General features: G+C 34.8%; 1 protein-coding gene across 3 annotated transcripts in view; it reads left to right on the top strand.

Annotated features, from left to right (window-relative positions):
* The window catches only part of NR1H4 (nuclear receptor subfamily 1 group H member 4), an 85,245-nt gene that overhangs the window by 21,373 nt on the left and 48,399 nt on the right, over positions 1 to 15,473 (top strand). For 2 of the 3 annotated variants that reach the window (XM_023504409.2, XM_012550594.3), the window contains exon 1: positions 14,155 to 14,286. In XM_023504409.2, coding sequence (XP_023360177.1) covers positions 14,184 to 14,286 — 103 coding nt within the window. In that variant the 5' untranslated portion in view covers positions 14,155 to 14,183. Of the gene's footprint in view, positions 1 to 2,494; positions 2,634 to 14,154; positions 14,287 to 15,473 lie in introns of those variants that run through there. The other variant, XM_023504410.2, reaches the window with a different exon arrangement.

Raw genomic sequence — 15,473 nt, 5'->3', positions numbered from 1 at the left:
GCCTTGAGAGACAGGGATATTATTATCCCTACTTTTAAAAAAAATATATAATTTGATTCTCTCAATATTGGCAGGGAGGTGCTATTATTTCTCCTGTTTTGCAGATTTAAAAAAAAGGCAGAGGTTAAGTGTTCTATGCAGAGTTACACAGCTAATATTTGAGGAGTATTTGAACTCAGATATTCCTGACTTCATACCCAAACCTTATCTATTTGCACTACCTAGGTATCTCCAGTATGTCTATTTTACAAAGACCTAAAGGAAGTTAAGTGACTTGCCTACTGTCACATAGCTAATAAGTCACTAAAATAAGGTGAGATTTGAATTCAAGTATTCTTACTTCCAAATTCATCACTAATCCACTATGCTGTGCAGTTGCCTATGACAGAACATGAATAGGTGGTTCAGGATCCTATAGCTATTAAGTAATGGGAGCAAGATTCAAATGTAGGTCCTATGGGGAAGGAAACAGCTCTATTTCTTCTTCATCACACTGTATAGGAAAAGCAGACTCTTTTCCCTTTATTTCAGTTCTCTTGATTTCTTCTTAAATTTTCCCGGAAAAATTTTGTGCTGGATTATCTCCTTTTTTCTAGACTGCTTCAAAATCAGTAAGAAGGATATGAAGCAATCCCAACGAGCCTTATGGGGACTGCAATGGGCAGACCTTCAGAAATTTCATGAAATGTGTGTTGAGAAATACAATTGGACCAAGATGAAACACCAAGATGTAGTTTTACCCAAGAAAACTCTGGGGACAGAGACAGATTGCCCAGAACCTTAGAACTGATTAGTTTTCTCCATTCAAAAAAATCCAAAACAAAAATAAACAGCTTATTCAACAGGAATTTATTATGTATTTACTATGTGACAGGCATTGTGCTAAGCATTGGGAATACAAAAAAAAAAAAGGCAAAAGAGAGTCTCTGTCCTTAAGGAACTTTTCTTTAAATATTGAGAATTATTTATTGAGTATTATATTGAATATAATTGAGTATTTTTTGGATGGTGTAGGGCAATAAGGCTTTTTTAGCCTGGACTGCCTTGGGATAAGAGATTTTCCTTTCCTTTAAAGTACTGGTTCTCATATTTAACATGTATTCGACTATCTGCTATCTAGAGGATGAGGTTGGGGGAAGGAGGAGAAAATTTGGAACAGAAGGTCAATGTTGAAAAATTACCTATGCATATGTTTTATAAATAAAAAGCTGTAATTTAAAAAAAAAGGTTGAAATGTATGTCCTATATCTAGATAATTGATGGCTTTCTTTTCTTGTTTGATTGCTTTGTCAAATTTAAAAAGGAGGGTGGAAAACAGAATTATTTCCCTACAATTCCTTAGGGCATTTCTTGGAAGTTAGCATTTGCCCTAATTTGTAGTATCTAGTAAATGTTACCATCACTTCTCAAATACATCTTGAATGTAACAGAATGCTCAAGAAAATAAACAGGCTTTTACTCAGTAAAAAAAAAAAAAAGTATTTTTTAAATCCCCATCTTTAAAAAAAAAAACCCAAACAACTTGTAACTATTATAAATTTTGTGCAGATTAGAATATAAACTTATTGAAGGCAGGAGATCATTTTAAAAAAACCTTTCTTTGTACCTCCGCTGCTTAGAAATATATTTGAAGTATAATAAGTACTTAATGAATGCTTACTAACATATGAGAATCAATAAAGCACCTATTCTGTGTCAAAATCCTTTTCTAAATACAAAGAAAAGGCAGGTTTCTGTCACTGATTGTACATGACCTTCAGCAAGTTACATAATCTCAGATTCATTTTAGTCATCTGACAGATGGGGGTAAATATAATTGTGTTATGTACCTCAAATTATTGTTGGGAAACAAGCTTTTTATTAACCTGAAAATGCTGGATAGGGAGTTTTTGGGGGAAGGGGCAGGAAGTCTCAGATTTGTAATTTCCTTATTCGAAGGGATTCACAGTTAGTGGATTTCCTCAACCATTTACAATTTTAGGGAATTCTCTGAGCCTACTGAGTTCCCTCAAATTATACAGAGGTGGATAGATAGCTCAGGGGATAGAGCACTGGAACTGCAATCAGTAAGACCTGAATTCAAATCCACCTTTGCTAGCCGTGTGACCCTCACTGAGTTAATCAACTGAGAGCATCAGTGTCTTGAATCATAGTTTAGGATTTCAAGAAATTTCAAAGACCATCTAATCTAGCCCCCTCATTTTGTAGATTAGGAAACTAAAGTCCAGGGAGATTAAATGAAATTTTCAAAGTAATATAGGTCAAACATGGTAGGTCCAAGATTTAAACCCAAATCCTCTGATTTCAGAGCCAATTTTCTTTCTAGTGTTTTACTTAACATTTAAGTCCCAAGACAAAAAGATAAAGTGACTTTCTTAGTGTCATTTAACTGGTTGATGTCACAGACCAGGTCTTTCCTATTCTAGCCCTATCTACTGTGCAAAGATTTAAAGATTTAAAAATTTAGCTCTAATTTTCATTTTCTATCTGTTAGGATTTTCTGTCAAACGCACACGTGGAGAGTATTCTCAGATTACTGAGTGCCTGGATGGGATCAGAAACAAATCTCATTGGACACATCCACTTACCTTCTTCAGAAGAATTTTCTTTTCTTGATAGTTCTCATTTATATGGTAAGTTGTAAAATGACTTTGAATTTTAACTAACAAATTGGGGATGCCCAGTGCCCTAAAAATGTTGTCTCATTCCCCTTGATATTCTTCCATTTGGGAGTCATAGAATTTTAGATCGCAAAGGAACATCAAGGTCATGAAGGCCAACTCTTTCCTTTTATAGCTGAGAAAAGCAGGGGCCCCAGAGACTAAATGATTTGGTCAAGGACACATAGTTGATTAGGAGTACACCCAAGAGGAGAATGCCATTCTTCTGACTCCCAGCCCAATATCATTCTAAAGGAGAACGAAGAATGCTTCTTCTGTTAGCAACAAAACTTATAGTTTAATATGATGCCAATTAAAGCCTCAGATTGTCGGTAATAAACTTCTCCTTGGCAATTCTCCATGGTGCTGATTGGAGTTGTTCATTGTTTTGTGGAAGAAAGCTATAGCGATTGAGTTAGATTAGTCATTTCAGTCAAACTGAGGACATTTTGTACAAAGCTGTTAGTACATTAGTAACTAAATGATATCATAAAATAATATGTCTCTGCTTTATACACTTAAAAAAAAGCACCTCATTAATTTTTTCCTTCTAATTGGAAACATCAGCAAAAAAGCAAGGGGTGGGAGAGATTAAAAATAGAAGTAGTCTTACAGAATTTTCAAATCAGAGGGCATACATAGGTGACCTCTTACCTTATTTATATGTGAGTCCACCCCTGATGGAAGCTTACATTTCCTAGTCTTTTTTCCTCCACAAGAATATTATAGATCAGGAGTTCTTAACCTGGGATCCATGGACACTTTGATTTCAGGAAGTCTGTGAACTTGAACAACAAAAACATTACATCTTTTATGTTTACAGATCTCTAACTAAAAGTTAGCATTTCCTCTAGTTATGAATGTAGGCAATAAATTGCAGTGGTATTAGGGTCAGTAGACTTTATCTGACTTCCAGAGGAGTCCGTGACTCAGAAAAAAAAAAAAGGTTACGTACGCTTATAATAGATCATAGTAGACAGATCAATAGGTCTGATTTCAGGAATGGAGATATTCCCTCCAATGGCAATTCCCACACAAGCCTTCTCATCTTGGGTGACCCTTTTCCATATATATCCTGTATATCCTTTACAAGGGACTCTAAGGTCTTCACTGGGACCTCAGTTTCCTCATCAGTAAAATAAGGAATTTGGATTAGAGCACTCTTAAAAATGCTTTCAACTTTAGAATATGACCTTATGATTTCTAGATATTATGTGGATGCCAATGGAACAATGGTTGTCCATCTTCTTTTCTCATAATATTCTTTACATTTCTTTTTTCACTAGCATGTTGATAATATGCTGTGACCCATTCATGCTGACATATGTCTCTTTATTGTCCTTTGAGTGATCTGTGACTTTATTTCTTCAGAGACTGTGATGTTCCATGCCTTGTATGGGGTGGCAGAAAGAGTTTTTGACTCAAAGTCAGAAAACCCTTCATTCAGTTTTTGCTACATGATCACAGACAAATTATTTAAGATTTGTAAGATTCAGTTTCCTCATCTGAAAAATGAAGATAATAACCCAATACCTAATGCACAAGTTTGTTGTGAGACCCAAAAGGTACAATATCTATAAAATGCTGCATAAATAATAATAGATAACATTTATATAGCAACTTAACAATGTTTTTACATGTATTATTTCAAATTATCCTCTGTGAAATAGGTGCCATTACTATTCCCATTTCACAGATGAAAAAGCTAAGTCTAAGAAAGCGCCAGAGGTGGGATTTGAACCCTGGTACTCCTGATTCTAAGTCCAGGATACATTTATACTTGTTTATACCATATAATATTTATATTTGGACTTCTTGTCCTTTCATTAGAATGTATATGTTACAAATAATGATTTTTTTTCATTTTTTAGAAAATTTGTATCTCTAGTAATAGTCTTTGACATAGAGTCGGTGCTCAATAATGATCGATTGCTTTTAGGACCTAGTTTACTGTCTATTTGCATTATGTATGTGTGTGTATACATACATACACACATACATATGTGTGTGATATATATTATTGTATTGTGTGTATTATCCATACCCAAATATATATAAATATATATATATACACATAATAAAAATGCACAATATATATATGCCTCTGTTCCTTCAATTGCATACAAAAAAATATTTTTCATCCACTTGGTGTTCCTTTATATATTATTAGACAAAACTCTTTTGAATGATTATATTTTGTGAGAGATTGACTAGGCTTCTAGAGCTGACGTGACCTCAAAGGGCCAAAGCAGTTAAGTAATAGAGATTTTCAGTAGCATAAAGTTGGCCACAGCAACTCACAAATGGCTTCATGGCTAGGAGGTATGCCAAAAAAAATTGTCTCCATGCTTAAGAAATCCTGTTTCAAAGAAGATAATGATCTCATAGGCCTATTCTTTTATAACCATTCTGATAAATGAAGGAAAAATATTGTAGATTTTATGGAAACAACAAATATAAGACCTGGAAAGGATTGTAGAGGCCATTGAGTTCAACATTCCCATTTTATAGAACAGGGAAGTAAAGCTCAGACATGGGACATGACTTAGTGAATTCACACAGCAGGTGAGGAACAGGGCTAATTATGAGATGTAGACTTTTTGGTTTAAAGTCCAGCGGGCTCTTGTGCAGCACAGCAACTTATCAAGGAGCCAACAAGAGCTCTTCCATTGAAGAGAAACAAAATCAATAGCCTGGAAAGAGAATATTCATATGCTTTCTAAGGAATTCCCAGAAGCATCACTCTTCCCTTTCTAGTACATCACAGCATTTTATTTTCCCTATTTTGCCATTAAAATATTTTTCATCTGGATTTGTACTTTTAAAATCCTCATGTGTTTGGACTCCACAGTCATAGTTTCATGGTTTAAATGTAACTAACTTTTCAATGGAATCATTTAAAATACTATTTTATATTCCTGTTGCCTTGAGATATTTTTGCTTGTTTATGCACTGGTTAATTTTCTGGCTAGAGTTCAGATCTTGGATTCAGAAAGACTTGAACTCAGATTTTGTTTCAGATACTTATTACCTTTGTAACCCTGACAAGGAACCTAACCTCTGCTTCAGTTTCCTTTTCTATAAAATGAGGGGTATCTTCCCAAAAAATCTACACTTCTACATGCATACATAACCCTCCAGTAGAATGTAAACTCCTTAAAGTCAGGGATTGGTTGATTTTTGCTTAATACCTTACACATAGTAGATACTTAGGATCATAGAATACTGATGATTAATTCTTAAATATTAATATTACTTAACTATAGAGACATTTTTTATTGGCGTGCCCCACAGTCAAGAAGCCAGTTGTGAGTTACTATGGCCAAACTTTATGCTATTGAAAATCTCTATTACTTAATACGGAGGTCTGTCTGTAGCTCATAGGAGAGGGGGCATATTATTATTATTTCCATTTAGAGATGAGAAAAGTGAGGATCAGAAGGTTATATGACTGTCCCTTTGATATTATAATATAAATGGTTCTTCTCGGTGGTTCTGCTTATTTCACTTATATCATTCATACAAATCTTTCTATGTCTATTTAAAACCATTCCCCTTCACTCTTCCTTATAGCATGATAGTATTCCAGTTTAGTTCAGAGATCTAAAAATGAAATCTCCCTTGAGTCCAACTTCCTCATTTTACAGATGAGGAAACTGAGGCATGGAGTGGTTAAATGATTTGCCCAAAGTCATACAGGGAATAAGCGTCAGAAGCTAAATTTGAACCTATTTTACAGATGACAAAACTGAGACATGGGGTGGTTAAATGATTTGCCCAAAGTCACAAAGGTAGTAAGCAATCAGAAGCTGGATTTGAATCCAAGTCTGTTGACTACAGAGCCAATGGTCTTTCTACTTTATTTGCCTTCTTGCCTTTAATTGGATCCAAGCTGATAAAAGCTGTGGCTGACATTATAGACATGCTAACCTTCTGATATGAGTTTCTTGACCCATGTTCTGACCCAGAAGAAAAAAAACCTCACTTATCATTAACTCCTCATCTTCCCATCCTTCCATTTCCAGTCCTTGTCTCAGCTTGAGTTACCCAAGAAGGTAACTGAGGAGCTGTGAGATCCCCATCTGGAATGGTTCCTGATGGCTTGCCAAAAGTTAAGGAGACTGAGCTAAGGGACCCGGGAGAGGTTATTCCAGTCCCTTTTCTCTCATACCATAGTATGGGTACACTTGGTCTTCAGTCCCCCTTCTCTGTGATAATTTTCATGTGAGCCATTCTAAAAGGACAGCTACATCACAGTTTCATAATCATGCTCACATTTCCTATTATTTTTAAAGTGTTTTTTCCCAAATTCAAAAAGTATCCCTTTATTAAAACAACTACAAGAATATGAAAAAGAGGGGGAAAGGAAGAAGGTGGCTATTTAATTTTTACAAACCTACCAAAAGATACCATTATCTCAGTAACCTGAGCTCTCTATGAGTGTTCATGGGATCACTGGATCATGAACTTAGAGCTGGAACAAACCTTAGAAATCACCCAGTCCAACATCCCCATTTCACAAATAAGGAAACTGAGGTACAGAGAGGTTATGACCTTATTATATAGAAGGGCTCAGGATTAATCTCATTTTCTGACTGCAAATGCAACACTCTTTCAGTGGATGCATTTTATTTTATTCATTTAAAAACATGATTCTGAAAAGTCCACAAGTTTCACCAAACTCTCATGACTCACAGAAATGACTACAAACTCATGACTTGCATAAACATGTAAAGGATCTGTGATCTTGGTAGTATAGTGCATTTTGGGAGTTTAAACTCTCTTCACAAAGCAGATTATAACCCCTCCGTCTTTCAGTAGCTAATGCTTAGAGAGGAGCCCAAGACACATAGTGAATAATCCTTTTTGTCCAATTCTGTGCTTTTAATGATGGGGAAACTAAGGCCCAGGGATTTTAAGTGACTTGCCTGAGATTATAGAGTTAGTAACAAGGATAGAATCTATACCCTAATCTACCTACCTGATTCCAAACTCAATGTTCTCTCCCCTATAACATACAGCATCCTTTTTAGACTAAGAATTTTTTTTTGGCAAGGCAATTGGGGTTAAGTAACTTGCTTATACACAGCTAGGACGTATCAAGTGTCTGAGGCTAGTTCTGAACTCAGGTTCTCTTGACTTCAGAGCCAGTGCTCAATTCGGCTAGTTGCCCCTTGGATCAAGAATTATTGACTATTTTTGTAAATTATAGGTCTCTTTTTGTGATCTGATAAAACCTAAGGATCCTTTCCCAAAGTACTATTATAAAATATAATTTAATAATTATCAATATAATTTTAAAATATTCTGAATATTGTTTATAATTGTTAAATAATACAATAATTTAAATAATGGAATATCTTGGGAAATGCTGGATTTCATTTAGACCTTAGTGAAAATAAAGATTAAAAAGTGTTTTTTCCCCCATTCACATTCAGAGATCCTTTGAAATCTACCCATGAACCTCAGGGTAAGAATCTTTGAGATAAGACCTAAGTCTTTCTGTAGCTCTTTGCTGATTCATATTGCAAATACCCTGCTAAAGCTCAAGCAGTTCTTTTTCTTAATACCTCTTATTATCTTTTCACCAAGAAGAAGGCCTTTCTGGAGTGAAGTGCTTATGTTAGAATAAGGATCTCTTTCCTCTGTGTAATATGATGAAGAATCCTTGACCCACTTCTAACCCCATCCCCTTTTCCCAACCCTCTGCAGGACTTTGCAAGACACTTGATTTTTTTTTCCATCCTCACCTGTTCCTACTTCAGCTGAGCTAGTCAGCTGCTCTCCAAGGAAGTTTTTTATCTTTATTAGAGTATGAGGCACATTTTGGAGTCTGATTCTTGGCTACTTATCAGGCTCAAGATAAGGAATCTGTCAGATGTCTCAGAGTCAGACAGATGTTGTGAATATAATTAGCTAGAACATGGCTTTATTTTTGGTTCAGTAATTTTTACAATGGTCACAGGGTCTCCTTAGGTCTAGGATAGCCAGAATTCAAGTCCAGCCATTGATATAAAATAACTCTGGGAAGATCACTTAAACACGCAGTGCTTCTGGGCAACTCTCTAAGAGTAGCTAATAGGTAACTAATCTACTTAGGCAAAGGGATTTTCTCCAGGAAACTTCTAATTTCATTAGTCTATATGTATGAATTCACAGGTCCAGGGTACAAAAATATTTCATTTGAGGTATTATTAAAGTTTCACTAAACTATTTCTCCAATTCAAGACCTTAAACAAAACATTTATTTTCTCTGGGACTCAGTTTCCTCATCTGTATAATGAGGAAATTAAACTGGATGACTTCTGAAATTTCTTCCAGCTCTGGATCAAAACAGATCTGTTTTGGTGGCAACTACAAGGCCAGAACTGTAAAGGAACTTCAGGGAGAAGAAAGGGAAGATACTGGAAATAAATGCAAAGGTCTTATTAGACTTCATTTAACCCAAATGCAGATAAGGATTTTTTGGAAGATAATTTAAATATTTTGTTTTTATTTTCTCCCCTCCCCCCCCCCATTTCATATATTTTTATTTGAAAAGTATAAATAAATTCTGCATGTTATTTTCAAAATTGTTATGCTTGTCTGTGCTTTTTTGTTTTTGTTTTTTCAAGTAAAAAAAAAAGCTTCAAGGTTTTTAGTGATAGTAAAATGGCAAGATTTTCCATCTTTCAGCAATTTCAACACTGGTACTATTTCAGAACTAGAACTCTTCCCATTTACATTGGTGCAACCACCATTAATGTTTTCCTCATTCTGCTAATTTGATTTGCATCAGTTCATTGAAACTTTCCATATTTCCCATTATTCCTGTTATTTTCTATGACATGATGGTATTCTCTTGAATAATTGGGAAAGGCAAATATTTATATGCTATAATTTATTTAGCCATTCCTCAGTTTATGGACAGCTATTTTTCAATAGGCATTGAATAATAATTAATAAATGCCTTTATGAAATGCCTACTTATCTTCTTGATAATGTGCTTGATAGTGAAGTAGTCCTGTCCTCAAAGAGCTTATATTTTAACAAAGCAAATATGTCCATGGTCAATATATTGGTTTATTTTACTTAACTGTACTTCTTCCTTACAGGTGAAGACTCTATGAGGAGTGTGATGTTAGGAAATCAGAGTGATATAAAAAAATGGGTAAACACTTTTTAAAAAGTCCTTTCAGGTAGTAAAGGTCCATTTAAGTATAATAGATAATGTTGCTACTGCACTATCAATCAATCAATTATTCAAAGAACATTTATTAAGGATCTATTATGGACCAGATATGGAAATACAAATACAATAAAGTGATAAGGAGTTTATGTTATATTTGGGGAATAAAACATGCTAGGAGGTAGGTAAAGAGAGGACAATTAAAAAATAAATACTACCAAACTCAAAACATCTGTTCTCTTTTTTAGTAGTTTAATACAATTATGGAAAGAGTCTTGGACAATAAAAGTCAAAACCATATTGTCAGATTGTTTTGTTTAGCTTTTGGGGGAATATACTTCATATGGAAGATCAGGATATTGTTTCAGAGTTTTGTCTAACAAGTCATTGTATATGTAGTTTATTCATTCATTTACTTATTTATTTGTTTGCCCATTCAATCATCCATTTATTTTTAAGTGCTACTTGAAAGCCTTCTTGCCAGGTAGAGATGCTGTGAATCCTCACTGTATATTGTAGGGCCAGTGCAAGTTCTGAGTGGTCCTAGGAAGCAGAAAAGGTTCCAAGGGCAGTTCCAGTGAAGAGCATCCTGACATCATATTTAAATGTAGGGAAAAATCTCAAAAGCTATCTATTAGTCATTTTTCAGAGGAGGAATTGAGACCAAAGGAGATAAAGAGATTTGTCCAACCACTCAGGTATCAATCAAAGATGATGGTGGTGAGATGAATTTTAAAAAGTTATCCACTAGCCACTGTACCAAAATCAATGCTTCTTGAAGAAATGGAGGAAAGAAAGGGGTCAGAAAAGAGAAGAGAGGCTGAAACTCATCCTTAGTTGTAGATAGTTATGCAAATTACTTGGGCTGTAGTAAAATAATTATATTTATTGTTTTACGTTATAAATCTAATATGTTCTCTTGGTTCTGCTCACTTCATTAATCATCAGTTCATATAAGTCTTTCCATGGCCTTTCTGAAATCCTCTCGGGAACTTGGCTAAATGTATTGGGGTTTTCCCAGTTTAAATAGCCAGATACTGGAATTTGATTTTTGAACTGGTTTGGGATTTTCTAAAAAGATGAGCAAAGATTTTCAGTTGCCCAGATCTTTGACTTGGAGGACTTCTGGTAATGATTTTCATCTAGATTTGAAGTAAAAAGTAATTTTCATCAGTAACAATTGCCTTTTCCCAACTTCATCATTCCAGTTTTAGTGTTGTGTTGCTGATGACAAGCATTTTTATAGCAATGATTAGCAATTATTTTTTAATCAGTCTTCACACTATTCTTCCAACTTTTAGAAGCCTACACTACACTGTGCAAAATCAGTAACAATACCACCATTTTCCAGATCCCTCTTTGTTTATATTCTTAGGATTAATTAGATTTTTTAATATCAGTAGTTTGTCTATTTTTGTCTTCATCTTCATTTTAGACTGTGTTTCCCTTTTGAATTTTGGTATGTTCAACCCAATTTCATTTTAGTCTTAAATCATCACTTAAATTTTTATCTCACCCACACCAGTAACCATTCCAATATCTTTAATGGTCATGGAAATGCTGGTCTTTAAGAGCTACACCTTCTGCACATTTCTTTGGAATAATATGAAATAATATATACAAAGCACTTTGCAGATCTGAAAGTATTATAAAAATGCTTGCTATTATTATTTAAAGCTATGTAATTTTTAAATAGAACAAGAAAATATGTGTGTATGACCCCAAATCTAGCACTCAGCCGACAAAAAATTAACTAAATATGAAGAAAACAGCTTATTATGATTTTTTTTCCTTGCCAAAGGCATGTGTATTGGATCAGCTTAGGGACAGCAGAAGTATACATGCAAGACCATTGTGGTCACAAAATAAAACAATATTAATTATTGCTTTTTCCAAGTAATTTACACACTATTATAGTTTATTCAATAGTTTAGCATTAATATGGGGAGGTATTAGTTTTTAATTACAAAAAAAAGTGAGGAAATGTAGAATAATAGAAAAAGGATTAGTGTCAGAAGATCAGGGTCAGAATTCTAGCATGGCCCATGTGATCTTGAAAAAGTCATTTCCTTTTTTGGATTCCAGTTTCCCAATCTGCATATTGATGGTTTTGGGTCAAATATTTTCTTCCCACCTTGAGGGGGCCTGATGCAGGGGAAAAAAAAGGCATTTGAAATCAGAGGACATGGGTTTGAATATTAGCTGTACTATGTAGTAGCTGTTTAGCAATAAGTATTTATTAAATTCCTCCTATGTGCCATGTTCTGTGCCACCTTGGACAAATCATATAACCTCTTAGACCTGTAAAATCAAGGGGTTGGACTAAATGGCCTCTGTGGTCTTTTCTAGCTCCGATTAAATAATTCTATAGTCTATGAGATTCAGTTTACTTACTCATTTGTAAATTTAAAAAGGCAAATAAAATAGAGCTCTAAGCCTCCTTCATACTCTAAAGTTTTTTTCTATACATACATACATAAACACACACACACACAAACTCCTTGAGAGCAGGGATAGATTTTGTTATTTAAAAAAAAACTAATTAAAAATTAAATGAAAATATTAAATTATTTGACTGTTATCAGATGGTTGCAGCTCTTTGAGATAATTAAGGGTATTGTGCCTTTCTTTGTATCCCAGTGCTTAGCACAGGACTTGGCACAAAATAAGCACTAAATAAATGCCTGTTGACTGACTATACTGATTATTTAATCAGTATCTCATTTTCCTGCTCCAGAAGAATCATCCCTCAGGAATTCACTATAAAACCAAAAGTATCCTCTCCAGATAATTTTTTTTTAATAGAGAAAGTTCCAAAGGAGCATATATACTCACATTATTTTGATTTGTGAAATACTCTAATGCAGAGACTCCTAAGCATTTTTATTAGCCTGGTAAGATCTGTAAATGCCTTCCCAGAATCATGTATTTAAATATACAAATATGCAAAATAAATTATTTACGATTACAGAGAAACTAATTATATATTGAAATAAATCTACCAAACTATATGTAGAAAAAAAAGTTTGTGGACCCAGGTTAAGAATTCCTGCTCCAGAATCAAATATAAAGCCCTCCTCGGGGGATTTAAGGTTTAGTCTTGGAGGCAATGGAGAGAGTTCTGTGCCAGAAATCAGAAAGACCTGACTTTAAATTTAGCCTCAGACATTTATGAGCTGGACGAACCTGAGCAAGTCATTTAGCTACTGTCAGACTCAGTATCCTAATCTGTAAAATGGGGATAATATCCCCTTATAGGAATAATATTAGGCTTGTTGTGGAACTAAAATGAGAAAATATTTAGTGACACTGTACAAATGTCAGTTTCTTTTCCTCTTCCTCCTCCTTCTCGTCCTCTTCCTCTTTCTTTTCTTCCTCCTCTTTTTCTCCCTCCTCCTCCTATTTCTACTTCTTTTTCTAAAAAATGTGAATCTGAGTTCAAATTTGATCTCAAACACATGACACTAACTTTATGGCTTTGGCCAAGTCTGTTAATTCCAACTGCCTCCCAAAACAAACAAAAGTCTAGTAAAAGGGTGCATTAGCAGATCAATGTTGATATTCCCTTTACTAGTGGGGATTTTCTTGCCTCCTCATCTTGGGTGGTTCTGATCCCCGTCTTCTCAAAAAGCTAGGATGGCCTTCCTCTAGGTCTTTCTTTCATTACATTTCATGGGTACCAGTTTATCAGCAATCATCCTATGACCAACCCATGGTTTTTTTCCCCCTAACCCAACATCTTCTGGCTAATATCCCTCATATCCTTATGAATACGTTCATAATGGAGCTAGGCTGGGACCCACTTATACCTATCACACACCTTTGTGTTGCATCTTTGGGTCACTTGCAATCTGAAATAATTGGGTACCGTGTTGCTCTGTCATTTGCAACCCTCCTATGCAGCTGGAAGAGCAAGTGGAAATGGCCCATGTGAAAATGGAATATAGTGTGAAAAGACATTTCCTATTCAGTCAGTAACTCAGATTCTAGTATGATTCCAAGACTGTCATAAAATGACATCATCTGATCTATTATATCTTCTAGGAAGAATGAGAACACAGATCACATGGTGGGCTGACCATCTATCTTGTTTCTTTTATGGTGACCAGAGTCACCACATGGAAAAACAATCTCTGAAAATGTTCCACTTATAGATATCGGCCACCCAAGTGAAAGGTTTCTGGCTAATGGGGCACTCTGGCACCAGAAACATGCCCCACAAATAGTTACAAATTTTCTGCCCTGTAAGGAAGTTAATCAGTAAGCCACATAACCTCTGGCCTCTGTTACTCCTTACCAAGTCTCAAAGGAAGTTCCAGTTTTCAGTTTTTCAATTGCTGTGAATAGACTAAAGAATGGTAATGCAGTTTCAGGGTCTGGAAACCCTAGTTCACGACAGTCCCCGGGACAGTCCAAGTTCTGGAATCGGGGAAATGTTTGGTCTGAAGACTACGAAAGGTAGGATGCTGCCATGTGTCTTGTTTGCTCATCTGCCTTCAGTGGATTGAAGCAAGAGATTGTCACTAACAACTCTTCAGCTTACTATGTGACTTTGTTTACTTCATCTCTCTGAGTCTCAATATTTTCTCATCAATTAAGATGATAAGTTTGGACCCATAATCTCTAGGATCCTTTCTGTTATTGCTGTTTGGTCATTTCAGCCATGACCCAACTGGCATTTTCTTGGCAATGATACAGTGGTAGTTTGCTATCTCCCGCTCTAATTTTTATGAATCATAGGTGGGAGAGAGTTTAGTATAGATACACTGGGTTCTGTCAGTCTCCAATCTGGCACAGTCCTTATGTAAAATTTTTTTTCAATTAAAAAGTATTAATTTTCTCTTCCTCTCTATCCTACCTTTTCCCACCAAAAGAAGAAAAAGAAAAACCTTTACTACAAATATAAAATAGGACTTTAGACAGAGAGTTTCTCAAAATTTTGCTAAATTGAATTTAGCTTTAACACACACTCCTACTTTTAACTGAATTTTATTTTATATTTAGGTTTGCATTCTCTCTCTCTCCCACCTGCTCCCCCTCTAATACTGAGACAAAAAAAAAGAAACCCTTATTACAAATATGTATAATCAAGCAAAAAAATCCCAGCATTGGCCATGTCCAAAAGAAATGTCAGTTTGCCTTTTCTTTCTGGAGATGGGTGGCATATTTCATCTTGAGTCCTTTGGAAGTGTGGATGGTCATTCTAACACATTATTTTATCACCTGAGGTTTAAAGCATTGAATAATATATTCAAATAAGTTCAAAAATAAACACTAGCTAGTTCTGTTATCCATGTATGGGTGTCTAACCCAGTTTTATCACTTAATCAAATGGATTTTATTTATTAAATTATTTAATTTATTTTTATTAAAATGTATTAAATTATTAAAATTATTTTAAAAAACAAATTAGATTATTAAAAATAAGTTGCTCTACTTCATAGTGTGGCTATGAGGACCAAAGTGAACAATACCTGCCCTCTGGGAGCTCATCATCCAGCTGGATTCTCAGTCAAATCTATAACATTTTAAACATATTAAGGTTGGGCATGTTCTATAGAGGCTTTTGTAATTGTAGCAGAGACACTAGATTGCCTTTCATTTGGAGATGAAATTTCAGGAGCAATCGTTTTCCTTGGCAAAGA

The sequence above is a fragment of the Sarcophilus harrisii genome, chromosome 5 (assembly GCF_902635505.1).
Source record: "Sarcophilus harrisii chromosome 5, mSarHar1.11, whole genome shotgun sequence".
NCBI lineage: Eukaryota > Metazoa > Chordata > Mammalia > Dasyuromorphia > Dasyuridae > Sarcophilus > Sarcophilus harrisii.
The sequence above is the reverse complement of the archived record's forward strand: the minus strand, read 5'-3'. Positions and strand labels throughout refer to the sequence as shown.